General features: G+C 40.0%; 1 protein-coding gene across 1 annotated transcript; it reads left to right on the forward strand.

Annotated features, from left to right (window-relative positions):
* The first annotated feature begins 1849 nt into the window (after positions 1-1849).
* col21a1 (collagen, type XXI, alpha 1) lies at positions 1850-22387 on the forward strand. Its single transcript, XM_070977919.1, has 28 exons — positions 1850-1946; positions 2148-2708; positions 2885-3050; positions 3131-3359; positions 4550-4720; positions 6359-6436; positions 7372-7455; positions 8592-8654; positions 9087-9140; positions 9232-9285; positions 9396-9449; positions 13840-13893; positions 13977-14030; positions 14112-14165; positions 14545-14598; positions 16278-16322; positions 16418-16471; positions 16558-16611; positions 17610-17663; positions 17858-17929; positions 18718-18753; positions 19460-19504; positions 20270-20302; positions 20402-20548; positions 20668-20722; positions 20806-20997; positions 21072-21149; positions 21322-22387. The coding sequence occupies exons 1-28, from the start codon at positions 1850-1852 to the stop codon at positions 21507-21509; spliced, it is 2880 nt and encodes a 959-aa protein (XP_070834020.1). The 3' UTR covers positions 21510-22387.
* The last annotated feature ends 985 nt before the right edge of the window (positions 22388-23372 follow it).

Genomic DNA, 23372 nt, shown 5'->3' on the forward strand with positions numbered 1-23372 from the left:
CGAGGGAGGAAAAGTGTAGGAGTGAAGCTTTTCTGGGCAGGCGTGTTGCATTTGGGCCAAGGGCGGGCAGAGATTGGCAAATGGCAGCAGATTTGAGGAAACAGCTGATAATCCCACAGGAAACAGTGACAACTGGTTTAAGGGTACATGTGGTCGGAGGTTCAGTGAATTGTTTATTTAGTAAAGCTGACAGCGCCATGTGAGGATGTGGTAGATGAGGCTAGAAAGGAAAATGCTTAGGTGTACTGAGGCGGTGGAAGCTGTGCAGCAGCACTGGAAAGTTAGAGTGTGAGGATAAATACAGAGTGTAGAGTCTAACTTAGCGGTACAAGTCAGTGAATTGTGGATTTGTGGGTTGTAGTGTCTGCAGCAGTGGTGGGAGGTAGGAAGTGAATATAACTTAGGAAATGCAAACTTGGGGTGATCACTTGTTAGGTCCACTGTCATCCAATCATGTCATATTCAGGGTAGGTGCTTAATGAATAGTGTTGCTTCTTTACTGGTCCTCAACAGCACTGTGCCTTGCATGCCTTGTATTGATTTAACGTTGCTTGTCCTGAATAATGTTCCAATATTGTTCCATTACACCGAATGTGTGGCTGATCCCGACATTGGAAAGTGTCACAATCAAAGGTCCCCACCAGTACTTTGGTATGTTCAGTGTATGTGTCCTTCTATCAATGTCAAAAATGAGAAAAATGAGAAAGAAATTGAGAAAGACATACATATTTTGTGCTGTGAACAAAACCAGAAGCGGTCAGACTATTTTGTTCTTTCTCAGATTTACTGTTTAGCATCTTTCTCTATTATTTTGACATTTGGCAAAATCTTACATAGAAGGATTTCAGTAACAACAAACATGTTTTAACATGCTTGTCTTCAGTCACAAAAGGGAAGACAGAGCTAGTTTGCAGCCATTGCAACAGTTTACAGACAGTTTTTTCCTCTTTTTTCCATCTTTTTTGTATGTTACGACATTCTGTTCCACTAAAAATCATAGGTCTGGAACTTTTTTGATATGAGAAAGAATCTGCCTTGTTTTGTCTGTTCTGTGCTTGACTTGGGCCTTGACCTAAGGGCAATGCATACAGTATTATTTGCACCAAGTCAGCTTGTATGTGGGCACTCCTCTGTACTAATGCCTGTCCTGGTGATTGCCGGACTTCTGCAAATGCACAGCTGAGTCAATGAAAACCCCAATTAATGATGTGAAACAAAAAATCTTTGTCCACATCTGATTCATATGGATCAATATTAAATGCATCAACCAATATACAATTGGAGGAACTGCTGAGTCACACAATCAAACCAAAAATAACTTTAAATTACAGTTAGACAATGTTTGAAAATGAGTCATAACAAGTGCTTACAGACTGAATTTATGCATGGACTTCCTGCTGTCATGCTTGAGTCATACACATTCATACATAGCTTAATCAGATCACCTTCATCTAACAACTTTGGTGCATCATCCAGAGGGACAACATGACCTCATGCACAAATGCTGCTTATTCGCATGTGTATACAATGCTTGAATCATTAACTATTTGAGTTAACTCATATTTTGGCAACAAAGCCAACGGCTTTTAGAATTACTTGTGTGTGAAAATGCAGGTTTTGAGATTTGTGCTGGAAGGTTTTGACCTTAAAGCCAGAATAAATGACAAGCAAACATCTCAGTAATAGAAACAAGACAACAGTCTTAGACATTAACTTCTGTCAAGGCAAGAGTAACACAGGGACCACATGTCACAAATGCTTGCATTGTCCTTCTCTATTTCCTTGCAATACAAAGCATGTTTTTCCCTTTTCCTGTAGGTGCACAATTGGAACTTGGTACTGCTGCATAATGGGTTACAAAGCGACATCCATGCATTGTGTCTTAAGATGCCTGTGCTTCACGCTTCTCCATTTGTTTAGTGCAGCTCAAGATGAAGACATAAGAAGTAAGAGTGCTTCTGTCTTCATTTTCTCACACTTTGTTCTGCTTGTTGTCCATACATTAAAATCTGTCAAATGCATACAACTGGCAAAGGTGATTTCATGTACTGTAAATGCATTTTATCTCATGTATTCCATCAAACAAGGTATTATTTGTTGAAACCGTTATTTCACACTGCTGATTGTTTATTTCCTGTCTACTTCAGGTTGTAGGACGGCACCATGCGATTTGGTCTTTATTCTAGATGGCTCATGGAGTGTTGAAGATGTCAATTTTGAGATAGTAAAGCGATGGCTTGTCAACATAACAACAAGCTTCAACATTGGACAGAAGTTTACCCAGGTTGGAGTTGTCCAGTACAGCGATGACCCGGTTTTAGAGATACCTCTGGGGAAGTACTCCTCTAACAAGGACCTCATCAAAGCGATGGAGTCCATTGAGTACATGGGGGGAAACACAAGGACAGGGGCAGCCATTAAGTTTGCTACAGACAAACTGTTTGGCCTCTCCGAGCGTGGACCATCCGGCATTTCAAGAATTGCTGTTGTCCTCACAGATGGGAAGTCTCAAGATGAGGTTTTGAAAGCAGCAGAGGCAGCAAGGAAAAAAGGAGTAATTCTGTTTGCAATTGGTGTTGGGTCAGAGACAGAGGAGGTCGAGTTGAGGGACATTGCAAACAGGCCATTTTCAACTTACGTCTTCTCAGTTGAGGACTACAAAGCTATCTCCAGGATCATACAGGTCATAAGACAAAAACTGTGTGAAGGTGAGCAACTGCTGATCAGTATCTGGAGCTAAAGGTGTTGTTCTGCTCAGGTATTATGAGGTCAAATGTTACTTTTATGACAGGATCACTGGTGTCTCTTCACCTCTGACTACTTATTCTCCTGCTATTTTATCTGCCCCTATGTTTGTCTACTTCACTGTGTTTGTCTGTTGCAGAGACCGTTTGTCCTGCAAGAATTCCTGTAAATTCCCGCGATGAGAAGGGTTTTGACATTCTGTTACATCTAAATTTGGCTAAAAAAGCAAAGAAGACACAAGGGACATATTACGGCACTAAGGCCTATGAAGTGACATCTCGTGTTGACTTGAGTGAAGCTACTCGGTAATCAGTGTACTTTTATTTCTTCTTCATCATCATGTGTGTGTTCACAATTTGATGGACTCTTACATTTGCTCACCCAGGACCCTTTTCCCTGATGGGCTGCCTCCATCATATGTGTTTGTGGCCACTCTGAGATATAAAGGATCAGTGGCAATAGAGGAGTGGGATGTGTGGAGAATACAGACGCGTGATGGGAGACCACAGATGGCGGTGACTCTAAATGGACTGGACCGCACTGTCATGTTCACCACAACCAGTGAATCATCAAGTGGAACTCAAACAGTTACATTTTCACAGCAGACAGCGAGGGTAAAGTAACATTGTGCATTATTTCTTTGAAATAGTCTTAAAGGGCCATCCCACTGAGTTTACACATTAAAGAACCAGTGTGTAGAATTTAGGGGCCTCTACTGGTGAGGTTGCAGATTGCAAACAGCTGATTACCCCTCACCTTCAGAGAACCTACTTTGGCCACTAAAAATGTAAAAAATGTGAAGAGAACTCTCTAGAGCCAGCGTTTGGTTTGTCTATTCTGGGCTACTGTAGAACATGGTAGACTCTATGGAAGAGGACCCACTCCCTCTTTAGATATAAAGGGCTTATTCTAAGGTAAAACAAACACGTCTCCTCGGTTCGGGTGATTATACACTAATGACGACATAATTTGGAATGTTATTGTCTATATCTGCCAATAGATCCCCCTAAATCCTGCACACTGGACCTTTAAGATCAGTTTTTGTATTCTTCTGTTTATTATTTCAATGCACCTGCAATACATTTTCTTTCAAGCACACAATACATGTTATGTAACCAATCAACCCTAATCCTCCTATTCTCACAGCAGCACAGCCTGTATAAGCCTGTAGAGCTTCAGAGGCCTATTTAACCTTAAGAAAAGTAGAAGCTACTGTCAGGTTACGTCTTTGCCCTTAAAGAAATAGATCTATCATATAATTAGCCTCTTTTAGAAAGACAGACAAAAGACTATCTCCACTGCAGTTTATTTAATTTTAGAAGTAAAATGTCTTTTCTCTGGGTAACAAGAGACTTTTCAATCTGACATATTACCTTTAAGGCCATGGTGATCTTCATTCTGATCATTAGGTTACCTGGAGTCACAATGTGAGAACTGGATGCTGTGTAACAGATTTTTGTTTGTGATACACCAATAATCTTCAGAATCAAAGTGGGCATACGTCCATCCTACATTCTCTGGTAGCTGTTTTCTTTTCTTATTTGCAATGTCAGTCTTGCTAAAAGATTTCACCTTCATAAATGTGAATATTGTGTATTATTCAAGTTTAAAAAAAAAACATACTTTCCCAATCTGTGACAGAGTTCTTCCTGCTTCCTGCTCTGAACAACAATTGCAGCACTGTACACACTCTCTCCAGGGTGCACACAATTTTATTGTTTGTTTTTTAATGTCTTATCAGCACAATGCCAGCTTGTACCATTGTATTAATGACTACTTCCTGTCCTTTTTCTGATAAAATAAGCTGTTTGATGAGAAATGGCACCAGCTGCGGCTGCTGGTCACTGAAGAGGATGTGACTCTTTATATTGATGACCTGGTAATTGAGACCCTATCCTTGGAGCCCCCTGTCGGCATTTTCATCAATGGAAAAACCCAAGTTGGAAAATATGTCAGAAAGGAAACAACAGTGCCAGTAAGTTTATTAGCATCACCAACCCTATCTTAATAAAATGCATTATGTTTGGTTCCCAGAGACATAATCCCATAGTACGTCAACTTGACTGTAGAAAGAGGGAACAGTTGTGTTTAATGAGTAGTTGAGCAAACTCAGTACTGATATATGTTTTAAACTGCATCACACAGTACTGCACAGTTTATTGCTGCCCCCTAAGAGACATGCTTAACTTGGTGGATAATAAATTGTTGGCAAAACTTTGCGTTTTTGTCCACATGGTCTCATTAATTGTTGTTTTATTTGTCTCAATTGGCACATTTGGTTCCAAAAATGCTGTATGTGTACTAAATCATAATTGTGCTGTGTTGTAATTTGCTCTGCAGAAGGATATATAGAGAGCAGTTTCTTGGACATGGATGCAAATACATCCCCGCAAACATAAAACAACATTTTATGTCATGATAATGATATGGAAAAGAGGAATAACTGCGTTCTACACAATACATCCTTTTTATTCTAATTGTCAATATGATGTAACACCTTTTATTATGAAACAATAACACAAATTGACTCTTTAAAATACCTCAGACATATGTAAGCAATTAAGCAGGTTTGGCCTTGTTGCATTTGTGGCCATAATGATGGCTAGTGAAATGAAATACATGTAAAATACATGAAAATCAAAAAGGCAGACATTTTTTTAACTAAAATCCAACAGCACAGCTCGCTGTGTGCAATTACAATATTTATATATATTAAAAAAAAAAAGATTTAAGCACAACAGTATCAACAGTATGAGGTATCATAAGAAGTAATAGGTCTGTACAGAAAATCCAAGACATAATTTATGCATGACTTTTACATGCCAGCCAGTATGTTGACACATCATTATAGCTGCGGACATTAACATGAATCACAGCTTGTAGTGAACGTTATTATGTGTTCTGATCCAGCGTTATAAGGATCTTGTAGTTTGAGGCTGTTTAACAAAGTGAATGCTCTTATGTATGTATATTTCTGGATAAAAACACTCGTGTTTGGAAATTGATTTGTGTAATGCGAATGCTAAAGGTGGACCAGAATGGACCACGTTCAGTTTTAAATAACATTACATTAGCAAGAACCAGCCAGCATGATGACACGTTCTCATCGTGTTTAAAACTAGATGAAAAGTTACCATTAACAAAATGTAAACCACACTGCTTTAGATTGATTTATGTGCCCAAACATGCAGTGGTAAAGTCTTAACGAGGCTGGAAATAATAAAAATCACATGTGAGGATCATCTTTCTGCTCACATGTTAACTGAAATGCAACAGTCTATGGGACATTCTGGAGCCATTTTACCACCAACATCAACAAAATACTAAATTAATGGAAGAACAACGTAACTTTGCTGCAGAACACATCCAAACACCGAGGGAGGTCTGGCAACATGTTGCTGCTCAATACTCAATGAGGGTACTTATCTTTCCTTTAACTGTTATACAATAGCAATTTCAATTCATTAGTGGCAAAGCTCTGATAAAACTAAACTAAATGTTGCAAAATTACTCCCATATTACAATTTGTTTGTTTTGTTAGCTTGTTTGGAATCTCCAACAGCGGACGTGTTTTTAACAAGACCTTCTTCTTCTTCTTCTTTTTTTTTTTTAGTTTGAAATACAGAAACTTCGCATTTACTGTGACCCCGAGCAGAATAACCGAGAGACTGCATGTGAAATACCTGGAGTTGTAAGTATGAGACTCTGCTTGGCTCTGCACTTTTTTTTTTTTTTTCTTTTTCAGGCTGAAAGCTGCAAAGATGACTTCTTCTCACCTACTTCTCACCTTGTCCAACTACATCTGTTTCTGCTCTAAAATGCACCGCACAATTTCATCATCAGTTAACTCCACACCATCTACTGCAGGGCATGGAATAGTCTTTTATTTCACCAGCACAGTCTATTGCAGTACGGAGTGGTGAAAGAGTAAACTCAGCATATTCAGTTGAAGTCACATCTGTTTATGTATAAAATAATTTGTTGGAGGAGGACCCATGGCTCAGCTTCAAACATTTTGCACTCAGTATATTTTCTTACTGTCTGCTGGCTCAAACTGTGTTTGTGAAGCAGTGTCCCGCTGTTAGGTTGGCTTAGAAATTGCTATAATCACAAAGCTAGTACCAAATTACTATTTTTAATGTGAGACTGTTATATAAAAATATCAAAAGAGACAAGATAAGAAGCCTAAAATTATACATGCTTGTCATGCTTACCACCACTTCTCTCCTCTCACCCATCTTTCAATAGTTTATTTGCAAAGAAATCTCAAAGTCCAGTCATCAGTTTCCTTTTGAATGTTTGAACGGAAGATCAAATGCCTTTCTGGCAAAATCTCACAGCATTTGATTGAAAAACAGAAAAAGATCCAGCTTACTGCATACATTTCAGCAGAAAGTCCTGCTGATTCAGAATAAAGGATTTATGAACATCCTTCAAGGATTTGAACATGGCAGACACAGTTGCGATGAAAATAGCTTGTTTTAAAATGATTAAATGTATTAATTAACCTGAACAAAACCCTTCAGGGTTCAGTGTTGGATTTTTGGAAATTTGTCAAGCGATTGTAATTGACTAATCATGACGCCTTGTCTATTATCTATCACAGCTTATTCTTATTCATTACAGTGCTCCAACAGTCGTGATTACACTGAACCGACTCAAGAACCTTGTGTTTGTCCTCCTGGACCCCCTGGACTTCAGGGAATAAAGGTCAGTAATTAGAAAACAGTTTGCTCTTTATATCATCTTTTTCCTTTCATTCTTTGTCTTGTATGATTTTGTTGTTTTTACATACCTTAGAACACAGTGGCACACTGGAAACCATCCTGCAAGCACACAATACACTGTGAGATATCAGAGAATAGTCTGTTCAACCTTGTCTGGGTCTTCAGTGTTCAGACAGTTAAATATTTACTTCAAACAGTGGTGTTCTGTTGAGATTAACTAAGAGAAAAATAATCTTTAACAGTGCTGGTTTATGTGTAAACTCAGAAGTCTGAAGACTAGCTTCTGTTGGTAAGCAGAGCACAAACTTTCTCTTTCTTCCAGCTTTGCCTGGAGGAAACGTGTACTGAATTCCCAGCTGATGTCTAATGCTCCAAGTCTCTGTGTTGGAAAATTATGGGATAAACACATGAGGTTGCACTTTACCAATAGGTCAAATGCAACTGCGGTCATTATGGCCTGTAAACACAGATTTCCTTCAAGCCACAAACAGTGCTGTATGGGAGGTTTTAGCACTTTCATCCCTTAAATAAGGTTACCTGCTGAAAGGTTTCACCAAATGATCTCTTTCCCCTAGTTTGGCAAACAGCCATGTGAGTAAGTGAAGGCTATTCTTGTGAGATCCTGTATTGTGCTGTCTGTACTGTTTGCTTAAAGCAAACCAGACCACTGCCTCAGATAAACACTGGCTGGAATGGAAAAAGACCAAAATAGGGAATAAAACCTACGTCTCTGCCTTTATTGATCACAGGGCATCAAACAAATAATAGCTCCGGTCATAAAAGCCTTTACACAAGGACCTCAGAGAGATATTACCTTAGCAACAAAACTCTTTGTTCATAAAACCTACATGTGTTCAGGCATGTTTGTGTTTATAAGATCACTGCTATGCTTTTACTACATTTACTAATAGATCCAAAATGCTGGGACCATTGCTGGCTTGCAGATGTTCCTTATAACCCCACATAGTGCTCAAGAGCATCTTACATTAGATACAACACTCCATGCTTGAGAAAGCACGCTGCTACCAGAGATGTTTTAAATGGATTCATGTGTGCTGCTCTGAGGGGGCACGATTGACAAAGATGTACCAACAACTTGTTTTATTCCACTTTCTTCAGGGAGAACAAGGAAACACTGGCAAACCTGGTCAGCCTGGACCTACTGGTGCTGATGGTAAGCCTGTGAGTACTACATAGTTCAATATACAAACATACAGAACATAAATGCCAGCAGCACTGTCACAGTTGCATTGACAATATGCATCTGAGAAAATGTCGAAAACCAGTGGAGTTAATGTATATATTAGGTCATGAAAATTCCTGCTTGTTAATTTGATGTGGTCAGGACTGCTTCAGAATGCTAAAAAGCACACATACTTATTTTTCCAGTGGGTAAATAACAAACATCTTATGCCACTGGTGGCAGCACAGTGGTGATTTTGTGTGATGAAAAGCATCAAGAGGTTCAGCAAGAGTGAACCACATGTTGTCGAGCATGATCAAAACCTCAGAGGAAGAATCCAGCCCACAGCCTAGAATCACATCGAGAACATGCACAGTTGATTCAGATGTTTATCCAAATGTGTGTATCTCTTGTCTTTTCTTCATTTGAAGGGTATCCCTGGCATTAGAGGAAGCCCTGGGCTGCCAGGTCCGCCAGGAGTAGAGGTAAAGACAATTTCACCTAATTTAACTGTACATTAAATTCAAAATCCAGAACAGAAGATGAAAAGCCGGTTTCTCTTGTTACTTCTGTCAGGGTCCACGTGGGCCAGATGGGTACAAAGGCGAGCAAGGGAGGCCTGGTGTTTTGGTAGGAAGGTCAAATAGCACATTTGCAGCACAATCAGTTTCATTTTTGTGTTGCGGCGCTAATTTGTGATCACTAAAAGCCAATTTTGTAATACACATCTGTTCTTTCAGGGTGAGAGGGGCGTGCCTGGCTTACCAGGATCACCTGGAAAAGCAGGAGAGAAGGTGGTGATGTTAATTATTCATATATGGTGACTGCATCTCTGCTCGATAATCCAGTGTACAGATGTTGTTATCTAAAAGTTCATTCATAAATGGGACGTGGGTAAAGTTGCTGATTGCACTGACTGACGAAAGCTGAGAGAAAATGATTTCTGTATAGAATCAACAAGTGGTCGTTAAAAAGTACAAAACACATGCTAAATTCACAGTAAAACTTCTTTTTATGAGAGATCAAATGCAGGATTAACAGGAAATCCCTGCTAGACACATCAACTTGCACTGTTTAAACATCGCTGCATCAATCACCCCAGAAACCATATGTTATGAATATAAAGCCAGATCCCCTGGGAGAGAAAAAAATACAACTTCTATACTGTGGGACAAGAGCACTTCACAGAGAGAGCATGAAGGCCATCAGAGTCTTTTAAATGTGTTCATATTTCCTGACTTTTGTACTGCCCTTTTCTTAGAAAGCTCAAGATGTTGTGCTTTCCAGCGATGTTCCTTGTTTCTCTTCTTGCCTTGTTTTTTTCCCCTCACTTGCACCACTTCTTCACTCTGTAGCCGCCCAACTACAGTAAGCTCCTTCCTTATGTGTGAGGCCCGGAGATACATCAAAAAACCACAGATCCAATCCCAACAGAGAGAACTATACGGCACATCAGTTACAAATAAAACCTTGTTATTCTATGCACACCACCCTCAAATATAGCCTGATATTGTTAAGGAGAAGGCGTATAAATTGATAAAAAAAAATGTGAATGAATCTTCTTTTATCATCATCTTCAAGACTAGGGGGAGAACCTCTGAGCCTTAGATGACACCAAGATGAATTCAAAGTATCAAGATGAAAAGAAATCAATAGACAAACCACAGTGAGTGATGCCTCGGCTGGATGACAGCCTCTACTGCTGTTCGGTCCAGGGACTAGGAAATATAGATGCTGCTGATGCCGGATGTTCCTGGCAGTTCTCATGAGGAATAACAATGTGCAAGAGGGCAAAAGCGTATGAGCCTCAAGGAGAAAGCACCTGTGAGGCGAAATGTGTCGGCTGCCATGGAAAGTGCAGAAAGTTGATAAAGTAATCCATAACGCAGCCTTGGGCAGAAGCTTGACAGTCTTACAGCTTTATCCAGAACTTTCTCAATGCTCTGATCGCCTTGATGTTCATCTGAATGTTTAGTGTTATTCTAAGGTACAGTGAGGTAATGCATCCTCTCTAGGTTGCGTCACCTCTGTCATATCATCCCACTTTATAATCAGTGTGACCACAGTGGGGCCGCTGCCAGTTGACTGAAGTTTACAATAACTGAAGCAGTTAATGTCATTTTGATAACTGTCTCAGCCGTCTGCAGACGCATGTGTGCACCTGGAGCGACTCCTCCAGCACCATCTGTCCAATTAATAGAGTTTCACTGTCCAGGATGTATCAAATTAAGTTTTTACAAGTGCTTGGACTGTCTTCTCAACTTTCTTTGATCAGGGTCAAATGCTGTGGGTTTTGGCCTTACAAAAACACAAAGACACAGTGGGAGACTGCACTGCTAAAGATTTATTGCATCTTTTTTAGCGCATTTCCAGTTATACTTGAAACACGGACGGATCAAGGCTTTTACTGGTCTATCAAAATGCTCTTTTAAAATCCCATAATTAGACATCTGATTAGTGGTAAGGGTCTGAGGCTTCATGAATGATGAGATGAGCGCTTAGAAGAAGCACTGCTAGTGATTTTCCATCTTACATGGCAAAGCAAGACAGCTGCCAAACATGTTAAAGAGCAAGTTTAGACAAGCTCTGGTCAAATAGGCTTCACAAATAGGAAAATATTCTCAGTACTGTAGTACTATAATATTATTTTTCTGAGGAACTTGTTTTCTGGGTATCAAGCTCATCTGAGCAGTGTGGTGTGAATAACATTGAGGATAATATTTCTACTATAATGCCTGTTATACACACGGACATTTGTAACATACACATAGATAATACACACGGCAGTCACAGCAAATCACATATGATCCAAACACAACTTAAGTAACAGCAATAAATACATCAACAACATTGTGGACATCAACCGAATAGTAGAGGAGAAAACAGAAAATTGACCCGATCATTGTTGGGGGCTCACTCAGATTATCCTGAGGTGAAAGTGAATATCTGTATCAAACTGTATGACAGTCCATCCCACTGGTGTTAAGATATTTCAATCAGAACCCACATGCTGGTGGTGCTCGTGTAAAAGTCAGAGGATCAGCTGATTCCTCCCCTGGGGACCATGAATAACTGTACAAAATGTCAATTGTAATAATTTTGGAGATATTCAGTCTGGATCAAAATGGTGGACTGAGCGACCGAGCTGGTCAGCATTGTCACCTATGCAGTCATGCGGCTACCATGATTAAAATTCGTAAAACATTCCCCTTTATATGAAACGGTTAAGAGTCCAGATGCATTTGGCTCCTCCACAATTCAAACACTAACCGTTTGGAAAACAACTTTAAGTTGTTCTTTGCAGGGGCCAGAATCTTTGGTCAAGGTACCAAAGATCCACTCAGCACAGAATGATCTCTAAAGGAAGTCTTCAACCAGCAGGGAGCCACTTAAGCTTCTCTCAGAGTTGGAGGGAACCCTGATCTTGTGGAAGTATCAGATTTTTTGTGGATATAAACACATTTACATCTACCTTTTTAAATTGTTCCCACATTGTGAGACCACCCATGGGTGTAGTCTCATTTTCCTGGCATAGGATCTAGAGAACGGAAACATGAGGTATCTGCTAAGTCAAAAGTACAAAATTCAAGAACACAAGAGGAAGAAAGACTGTTAGCCAAAAATCAGCTGTGTTTGTGTATTCACGGGCTGAGATAGTTGTTCATGACCAAAACCATTTCATCATTTTATTGTGTTCAGCCAATCCATGCTATTGATCTCTGCAGTTCATTCACACCGTATTGGCACCATTCATTTCGAGAGAAATCAGTGTTCCTGGCAAGAAACATCTGCTGCGTCGCAGATCACATCTGCCCACTGAAAGTGGGCTTTATGCACACCTGAGATGTGCAACACACCAATCATCGCTCACACTTTCTATCCCAGTAGCTGTCCATGCTTTACGCTCCATGCTGTCAGACAAACTGGATCTCTCAGACAAGGATACACTAATGTTATCAGTTTTATACTAGTTTTAGAATTTGATTCCAGCGGTTTCTGAATTGTTTGAACTCATTTCCAGTAACTCCAGAGAGCTGTTCATTGAACATCAAAACCAATAAGTTATTTTCATTATAGAAAGTGAGTCATTTAATCTGATGAATCACTTTATTCAAATTGAGGATTCTGTTTGACTCAAATTCAAAGCTTCATTGGAAAACCTCAGTAGGAGCTTGGAGTGTAAAAAACTGACATTCGGTGCAACCTTATATTCTCTATTTGCAAAGACAAATACAGCCCAAACTCTACCAGTTGGCTTCCCTGATTGAAGCTTTACTGCCCCAGCTGCAGCACTTCCAGTCAGTGGAACCCTGAACCTCTAAATCTCTTTTGCCATGACTTATTTGTTTTGGACTGGACTTCTACTACCAAACAGGACTCTAGCAACGGTCCCAGCGAGACAGATTTTTTTCTATGTTTTGATATCAGTGGAACATGAACACCTGTGTCTGGGCCCCAGTTGTTAACTGAAGATTGAACCCAGCTCAATCTGAATGAAAGAAACCATCAACAGTTTGACCAAAATGTCTTTTTATACCCTAAATATTTTTGCAAATGAAGCCACAAAAGCCCCTGATCCAGCCAGAGATAAATACGTCATTTGGTTTTATGCTGTTCAGTCATTTGTTCCCTCTTGAGTTGATTAGCATATTTTTGAATGATGGAATGCAAAATCTGAGATAATAAATGATGTAACGTCCCTGTCTAGATCCAAATGCTGCTTTATTCAGAAAATGTGAGGATGCAGTGACGCATTATTCCCTGGAGTTTTGGCACCATTCAGCAGATAATTAACATCTAGTTTTAGGTCAACCAGTGCAATTTTCAAAAATGCCAGAATGACGCAGTGAAACGCGTCACTCCCTTTAGCTTCTGTCCAAATAGTTGCTAAATGCATGGTCTACCCCAGAACAACAAGATCACTGCTGACTGGTGTCAACTGACTGCATATCTGTAACCATGGTGATTTTACGATGGGTCTAGATGCTTTTGTCCCACACTGTATAACTTCGCCTCCTGATCTGATTGACGAAGAAGTGTTTCATTAGCTGCCGGTTTCATAAACATAGACGATCCTGTCGAATGAGCAGCACATTGATCACTGCCTGAAAGCTTAGATGGAAGGAATGAACTATTTTTAGATCACATCTGATGATTACTTCTAAATCCTTTCACTTTTCTCAGGGCTCAATAGGATCCCCAGGAATTACAGGGGTACCAGGGAAAGCTGGTCAAGTGGTAAGGGTGCAGAAAAACAGCTCATTCACTGAACATGGCACAAGAAATATAACAAGTTTAACTGGATGGCATGATATTTCCAGGGAGAAAAGGGAAGTATGGGACCTCCTGGGCCACCAGGTTATCCAGGAAAACCTGTATGTATAAAACAATTCAGCATCACATCCGAAGCCCATGTGCCATTATAATCATGGTAAAAACCTTCCCTCTGATTTCAGGGTCTACCTGGGAGAGATGGAAAGGACGGATTTCCAGGGATACCTGGTCAAAAGGTCTGTTTGTTTTGACAGCACAGAAGATCATGACACAAAGCTCATTAAGAGATTAGGGGAATAATAGAGGCATAAGTATGGATAAGCGTGCACATTCTTAACAGACTTGCTGTTCCCAAAAGTTGTGTTGTTGATGTTTGGCAACCATGGAAATGTAGTCATACAGTACTGGTGTCCCCCTTGTCTTTTTCCAGAACCAATTTGACAACTTTTGTAAACATTTGAGGTACTCTCCACGTTTTAGATTGATGTCTATTTAATAAATCCAACATGACATGTAGAAACTATGAGACAAGGATGAGTATGTAGAGCTCATCACAAGGAGTTCAGATGAAAATGAAATGTATGAATCATGTTTTTGTTTCTCCAATGTGTACAGGGAGAGGCCGGTGCCAGTGGCATTCCTGGTGTTGATGGAAGACAAGGCCATCCTGTGAGTCGTAAACACAGACATTACTCATTGTACATGTTTGGTATTTGTAGGTTGTTTGAGCTGTTGCCATTGTCTTACAGCTTTACTTGGACTTCTAGAACTTGAGGAATTGATGCAAATTATGCATGAATATATATGAAATGTGCTGTCATATTGAGTTAAGATTTTAACTTTTAAGCAAAGCAAGAGGACTTTATGTACATGGTTCTTTCCATCATGGTTTACAAAGTTCTTCTCAGACAAAGTGTAGCTGACATGAAATAATACTGTAAGTAACAGAAGAGCAAAATACTGCACAAGAACTGATTTAATGGATCACAAGAGTTGCATGCGTAACATTTTTTTACTGTAGTAAGACTGCAGTGTGTTAACATACTGTCAGCAATACAGAGAGCACCCCTGACAGCCAGTAAATTAGGGGTATTTCCCCTGTAGTTCATCCCAGGATAACCCTGTTATGTAACAAGCAGGCTCAGGCTATAATCCAGTAAAAGTAAGGGGGAATGCTGTGGTGCTCTGGCAAATCTGTTTTAGGAAGAAAGTGTTTCAACTGGGCAGCCACCCCACAGATCATGATTCCAAGTGTTGTCCAAAGGTTTGTGATGGATCTACAAAAGATGAGTCAGTTGCTCCACAAGGATATACGCCATTTTCCCCCACCAGAACAATAGACTTAGCGATGTCTCCAAGGAGACAGGATTGTTACTGTACATCCTCAAGTTAAAACAAGATGAAGTGAGCGCTTCCGCCAAGGCCCCAATACAGGGATTTCTTTACCTATAGGCTGAGGGCGAGTGTGTGGGTGGCTCCATCTACGTTTCTGTCTCTCTGTCTGCTTGTCTAATTTATTCACTATGCACATATTTTACTCAAACTTCGCTCTGAGGCAACCACTGAGCATCTGCAAGCATTTATCTCAGAAAAAAATAACTAAAGCAAAAAACTCAAGAGGCTTCCCAGGGTAGCTCTGCTGCATGTGTTGAACCACATGAACTTTCAATGTATTAAATCCATTTATTGAGACATTTGTTTCTGTTTTCACATCTTTTTCTCCAAGTGAAAAGTGAACAGCAGCTACGTTTTGTATTGTTGTATTTGTGTATCAGCAAATAAAAGGTGTGCGCACGGTCTAATTGCAGGAAATATAATTCATCTAACATGGATGCAGTGCTCTATTACTGCACAGAAGAAGGAAAGGCAGAAATTAAATGACAAATTCTTTGTCTGCAAAATTATTACTGGCAAGAATTTAGCCTTAAAAAGCCCCCAAAACATGTTTCTCCACTCTTCCTGTTTACAACAAGCCGACCAAAAGCGGGGAGTGTTTTGTTAGACAGTTCTTGGTGCACTGTGTCAGTTCAATTAGTCGCTTTTATGAAGCAACTGGCTACAGTTGTTTTGACATGATGGAGTAGTTACTCCACTGTGAAAGGAAATAAACTGGTACTTGTTTTTTTACTGTCTCTTCAAAAACGCTGCTTATGAAAACATATGGTTTTATTAAAAATGTTATTTCTGATAAATATATTACCTCTAGTGGAACATAATGCACAGGCATGTTAGATCCATTTTTCATGAATGTACATTACAATTACAAACAATTCCATGGCATGTTTTTTTTCTTTTTTTCATTATTAAATAAATTGATTTGTAAGTACAATCTGCCTCCCTGCTCCCAGGGCATGCCTGGATTGCCAGGAATTGCAGGCCTGAATGGACAAAAGGTGAGCTCCTGCCTTGGTAACAAATTCTTAATGTAAATGCAAAATAAACAGTCGATCTCTTTGATCCTGTTTCACTAATTTGTTTCTTATTTAAGGGGGAAGCCGGTTTGCCTGGATCCAGGGGCTTCAAAGGATCCACTGGACCACCTGTAAGAAAACAGCTTTGGATTATTGGGTTTATTGTGTTAAAATTGGATATGAATTGTCAGCACAATAATTTCTTTCTCTACTGTAGGGTGACATGGGCTTACCTGGTGCACCTGGTTTAAAAGGACCAATTGGACCCAAGGTAATCTTAAATCCCTGTTAGAAAATTCTCTGTGAGTTTCTTCAAACAGCTGCACTGTTAGTGATGCAAGGCTAAAATGAAGCTAGCAGAAATAATGACTGACTTACATCTTACCAACAGTCATTAAAAAAGATTTAATACAGTTTTTAGATGAATAAAATGTGCAGTAAATATAATGTGAGCTGATGCCCCTCCACATTCTAGAGGCTGTGAGCACACTGGCTCAAACTGTTACCAACAAAAGTCAATATTGCACATCAATCCACACAAGCTGGCATTAGCAACCAACGAGCTGCAGGCCGAGCCATGGCATGATTTCAGTCCAAGCACAGTGTCATACAGTTGCCAACAAGTACAGTGGATCAGAGTGGCCTGAAGTTAAATGACATCACACTCCCAAGCCCGACATCATCCAGTCCATGCATTGCAGTGTATACTGTCAGTTTGGATAGGGTTAAATCTTTGACGCTTTCTAACCACAGAGGGGATTGAAATGCATAGAAAGCTGCTTGGGTCAGCAGCACTGCATGTTTTGTTTGGTCACTGTTTTTCTGAAATACACTTTAGAACAAGTAACGATCTCTTGGCCGCACCGGCAGTGCTAAATTAAGCGATGATCCGGCCCTTCTGCTTTCGTCAGTGGAATTTTAGTGGAAATGTAAGCAGTCTGGGATCGTCTGGTCTGGGCGCTCTGTCTCCTAATCACATTTCATTAGCTGATCTGCTTTTAAAAAGCCAATGCGTATTGGTAAATGGCACACAAATGAAAAGCTATTTTATGGACAGGCAGGCAATACTTTGATTTTATGGCTGAACTTCAGACAGCAATTACTGAGGCTTGCTCAACTGGAAAAGAAAGCATACGACTAGACACAATTAAGCTGCAATGCACTGAAACCTCATGAAAGGATGTTGTCCAGTCAGTGATAAGATGTGAATTGAATTGTTATTTCATTGTATATTTTGTCACATAAGACATGTTCTGTTTCTTAACCAAGGGGAATAAAGGTGAAGCTGGAAGTCCGGGTATACAAGGAGCACCTGGGCCTGTGGTATGTTTATATAAAATATAATATCAAGATTAGTCATTTAATATGAACCACATGGCTTCATGTGTGTTTTAAAATGCTGTAATACTGTGTTCATCCACAATGTAACAAAGCAGTTTTGGAAGTTTTACATCCTATAGTATATTAATAAAGTGTGTTCTTTTTAATGATTAATGTTAAACTGAATATTATTAAAGGGGAGTGCAGGACAACCAGGACAAGAAGGCCAGCCGGGGCACCCAGGCATACCAGGTCTGAAGGGCAGCAAGGTATTCTACCATAATGTTTCTCTGCCAGTGTTCTGAGACTGCCATCTCCCCCCTTTCATCCAGTTGAAACCTTTTTAGCTGTAACCCTGATGCCCAACAAAAATAACAGTTTTACAAAGTGTTCCTGAGCCAGTGTAGTAATATGCTTTATTGATGTGTTTATCATGTGTTCACATTTCTTGCCTTGAACAACTGAGTCTTTCAAGGATGTGCCTTTCATACCCAAACAGTATACTATCACCTGTTAACAATGAACCTGTTTACCTGAGAAATGTTCCAAACAGGTGTTTTTGGGGCATTCCACAACTTTCCCAGTCTTTGGTTGCTCCTATTGCAACTTGTTTGAATTGTGTTGCTGCATCAAATTCAGAATAAACATATATTTACAAAAATCACCGAAGTTCATGAGGTAAAGCATTAAATATATTTGTACTATTTTCAATTGAGTAGATGTCAAAGATTAGCAGATTATCACATTCTGTTTTACTTGGGTTTTACACAATGTCCCAACTTTTAGGGAGCTGTATATGATTTATGGTAAAGAAAATTCATAATTGCTTGTTGGGCACTGGTCAAGGTTAACCCAGTCTCAGTTGACTCAACCTCCACATCAAGATCAAGATCCAGATCAAAAAGTTTTTAGGGAAGTACTTTATTAGTTTTTTCAGCTATTTCATTACCATGTTTTATTTTTCATAGCCCGTTACTTATTTCACTTTACTGTGATACACTGTACAAGGATGAATTCTGGTTGTCAGTTGTCATCTGCGTCTTTGTTTTTTTATCAGGGGCAAAGAGGAAATCCAGGTGAAAGAGGAGAGACGGTAAGGTTTGAGACAAAATGACACTGCCATCAATGCTTAGTCACACAGGCAGATCGTACTGTGATTGTGCTGACTTCTGTATTGCTTATCTAAAATAATAACTCAATTTGAGAGATTAAGAGTACAACACCAGTTTTAAATGAACATAAGAGTAATTTATCACCATTGGCTGATTAAAATCACAGTGTGGAACTCATCCAATAATTGTTACTGTATCTTAGGGGTGTACAAGGAGAGTACTTCTATTACTGGAGAAATGTATTATCCTTAATTCATTTACCATACAAATCTCAGGGTAAACTCCTTGAGATGTATCGTTTCATTTTCAAGGGGGTGCTGAAATCATGTGTCAGCTACATTTTGTATCTTGGAAGTATAACTGGATATTTGCCATTCTACTGACTTCCAACAAGGTTTTCTCCATCACGCTGAGCTGGATCAATTTCATGCCATGAAAACAAAATCGACTCTAGAACTCAGCAAGGAACCGTAATCATAGCTATGTAATCAGATCAAATTGGTGTTAATTTATTGCATTTAAAACGCATTAGCACCTGTAAACACTGCTACATTATGCACCGATCTTCATGTTTGAATGGATATTATAGCCTTCAGTAATATCACCAGAACCCTATGCTGCTCAAGCACTCAGGAAACACTGATTTCATATGCTGACATGATGACAATCTATTGATTTTCTCACCAGGGAATGAAAGGTGAAAAGGGAGAGCATGGTCAACCAGGAGGACATGTGAGTGTCTTTGATCAGCTCTGTTGTACAATGCGATGAAGACTGTCTTTTAATGTTGTGCAAATTAAGCTAAACCTGCACAGTTCCATATACAGTATATTAATGACTTGCCTCATTGTGGTCTGTCTTTTTTTTTTACATACCAGGATAGCTCAAAATTTGGTTTTAATGTAGATAGCGCCATCATGTGGCCATTTATTAGCACTTTAATTCTTTACTTACGACTCCTGAGCCATGAGGCTGAGCAGCAAAATTATTCTTTCTAGAAATCCTTTTTTGCAGTACATGTCTAAACTAAGGGCCAAACCCACAAACCCATTTTCATGGACAGCAACTTTTTTTTTTTCTTTGCTAAATACATTTCTTGTTGGTATTTGTATGATCTTATAAGGAAAAACCTTTAACTATAACTTGTTTTCAAGTTCTTGAAGGACTATTTGACATAATAACCATAATTCCTGACCCACAAGAGGGATACTGCAAAATCTGCTACTTGGCCTACAGGTGGTGCTACAACAGAGTGATCCTAACTCAGTGGTCATTAGTCTGACTTGCTTCATATTTTCATCCATTTTAAACCATATTTCCAAGATTTAGGCTTTCTCCAAAAAAATGTCAAAATTATCTATCATTTTGATGCGGACTTAGAAGGTAACTTTCTATAATTACAAAATCACACATATTTAGGATTATGCTGCGTTATTCGAGTTATGTGTTGTCTGACTGCTTTGCAGTTTAATGACTTATCCTGATTTTCACTGACAGGGCTCCACTGGTCCAACGGGACCAAAAGGAGAGGTATGTTAAGATGAATGCATGAATCACTGTACCTCCGAATGCCATGAATTATATGAATTATTGTGTGTGTTGCTAATACTGGGGTGGTATTTTTGCCAGAAAGGGACAACAGGGGAACCGGGGCAGAGAGGTCAAAAAGGTCAAGTGGGACAGCCTGGACAGTCGGGTCTGTCGGGCCCGCCTGGCCCCCGGGGGCTGACAGGGGACACGGGTCGACCTGGCCCACCTGGACCTGAAGGAAGATCTGTATGTGTGCAACACATTGTGCTAACAACTGTTGATAATGTCTTTCATCATAATGTTACATCTGATAGTGACTGACACAATGTAAAAAAATCCAAATTATCCATCACTTTTTATTCCAGGCAACTGAAATGTCGGACAATCACATTCGGCAAATCTGCAGAGAGATTCTTCAATGTGAGTATCATTGTAGACAGACTGATGATGTGTTTCTGTGTGTTTTCAACACATATCTAAAATCTTTTCACTATCAATCCTAGCTGAGCTGCCTTTATTGTTGCTGGGCAACCAGCAGAGCAGCTGTACCAGATGTTACAGTCGGCCTGGATCCCCTGGTCCTCCAGGTCCAACTGGATCCCAGGGAGTCAGGGGTCTTCCCGGACTTACTGGTCCCAGGGGACAGCTGGGCCACCCTGGTCGACCAGGGCACCCTGGTATTAATGGGCAGAAAGGTAAAACCAGTGTCAACAGTATATTGTAAAAGCTGTTTTGCAGGATGATCAAGTGAGTACACTTGTGTTTGTAGGAGAACCAGGTTTCGACGGTGAGAAGGGGAGCCCTGGTCGAACCACCATTGGAGACCAAGGGCCACCTGGCCCTCCAGGTGAATAATATGACTGATTATTAAGTTTCACTAAACATTCACTTCATTCAAAGACATGTGGAAGCTAATTTGCAGGGGTGCTTGAAAAAGATTTCTGATATTTAATGCCACCTTTTACATCTGTGTGCTGTTCCTTTGAACATATCATGGCTTAGTAGTTGTATCTCCACAGGTCCAATGGGTCCCCAGGGGTACGGTAAGCCAGGTTCTCCAGGTAAGCCTGGACCCCCCGGTCTAAACGGATCAGAGGGTAAAAGTGGAAATCCTGGCATCCCTGGACAGCCTGGGGTGTGTGATCCATCCATGTGCTATGGTAGCATGATGAGACGGGATCCTTACAGCAAAGGGCCAAACTATTGACACAACTGGCGTCACTGCAGGCACCAGTCTGGAGCTGATGTGGAACAAACAGCCATTCTCAGGAAGATCTCATCTTTACAGTTTCTCTCTGTCATGGAAACCAATCAGACCTCTTCTAACACCTTTTATGTGATCTCAGACAGTCAATGGAACTAGATACCATCACGTTTTCTGCATTGGTATTTTGCATTATTGTTCACGTCTTTGAAAGTGTTTTGAGGTTTTCACAGTGCTGAGAGAATTCATAATTGGCTCCATTTAATGCTTCTCATCTGAGTACCTTGAGCTCATGTACATCTGGTATGTCTGGATCTCTCTCTGGCCGGTGTGGCTGGTACAGTTTCTAGTATTGCCCCCTGGTGTTGCTTGATTGCATGTCGCTCTTTAAATTTTCACTGCTCATTGGTTGGGTGCTACATATTCTGTTAAAGAAAAACATTAATTCCATGTTCAGTGAATTATTTCACCATAAATTATGTCTGAAATTGGCATGTTTCAGTACAAGACTGTGAGTTTGATTTCCTGTAGCTGATTATGAGCTGCTGTAAGCCTGTGTTCCTGAAGCCTTCAGTTTGACTGTAAAGCACTTAACTCCCTGAAAACCATTTACTACAGCTAATATTGTGTGTCACCCGAAAAAAAGGTAATACTCCCCCCTCACAATACTCATTCATTCTCATGTTATTTTGGTTCCAATTAGGAAGTAAAAGTTTCACCATCTAAGAACATGCTGACATCTTGTTTGAAACTTCATGTCATTTATGTCCCTGAGGCTTACCTTTCATTACTGTAGCAGGTATTTTATTGTTATTTATAAAAGAGTCATAACTGTGTATTTCAGCAGTGACATGTCGTAAACAGCTTGTGTAATTTTATTATTTTGTGTTAAGGTGACTTTTGTATGAATCTTTTTTTTTTTTTACTAGAATTAAAATATCTTAATGACTTGTGGACATAGCTTGCTCTATGCGTTAACGTTTCAGGTTTATTTCAGGAATCCATCAAATCATGGATCTCATCATTTTCCTGTGAAACGTTTGGCTTTTTGGAGTGTGTGCTGTGACGTTTCCATTTTCTGCAGCAGCAGCATCAGGAGGGATGAACCGTGATTGCCATGGAAACACAAAAGATATCATCTCCCGGGTCTTCTTCTAAGGACGCAGCAATAATAAACGTGGATACAAGTGCAGCTCCAATTAGAACGCTTCTGTAGGCGGTGCGTGTATAAGAGAGACTTCACAATTATGTTATTTAATAACAGTTGAATTGTTAATGCTTTGTACACCAGATGGCGCTGTGGAGTAACATCCCCGCATGGCCAGGAGTTCCATCTCCGAGTGACCTTCCTTTTCTTTCCTCTTTGGACAGCAGCCACAACATCACATGGAAACCTCTGACTATTTACGTTTTTAATTATCCAGGCGCGCTGACTTCAACGTATTGTTAACCCAATGCTCCTCTGAGAGCGGGGCTTTCTGCATCAAAGCTCTTTGCTGTAAATAAACTTGTCTGTACTCAAAGTCAGCTTTTATAATAATGAAGTCATCGCAGGCCGTACAGACCTGCAGCAGGTCTGTGGCTCTTCAGGCAACATTTGCAGTATCCTTGTCGGTCTTTGTGTTATTTCTCCTCCCTGTTCCTACATGGGATTTATGCACTGCAGTGTCATCCTAATTGCAGCGCATTACAAGCTGGCCCACTTGTTTGCTGGTGTGTTTAATAAAATCATTTTTCTTACAGCAGGATCATGTTTAAGCCCTTCTATAAAAACCGGATCCTTGTTGTTGGCGCTGAATGCAGCTGGAGTCCTGTCTTATAAACACGCGGACTTCAATAAGTTGAGGTGATTAAAAGCCTCTGTCA

Source organism: Chaetodon trifascialis, chromosome 13, assembly GCF_039877785.1.
Source record: "Chaetodon trifascialis isolate fChaTrf1 chromosome 13, fChaTrf1.hap1, whole genome shotgun sequence".
NCBI lineage: Eukaryota > Metazoa > Chordata > Actinopteri > Chaetodontiformes > Chaetodontidae > Chaetodon > Chaetodon trifascialis.

What these genes read in the sequence shown, in the direction of transcription:
- col21a1 (XM_070977919.1), top strand. Translation starts at nt 1,850, where the DNA reads ATGGGTTACAAAGCGACATCCATGCATTGTGTCTTAAGATGCCTGTGC. An exon ending in GACTTGAGTGAAGCTACTCG is followed by an intron (nt 3,051 to 3,130) that starts GTAATCAGTGTA and finishes TTGCTCACCCAG; the next exon opens with GACCCTTTTCCCTGATGGGC. An exon ending in ATGGAAGACAAGGCCATCCT is followed by an intron (nt 14,599 to 16,277) that starts GTGAGTCGTAAA and finishes CCCTGCTCCCAG; the next exon opens with GGCATGCCTGGATTGCCAGG.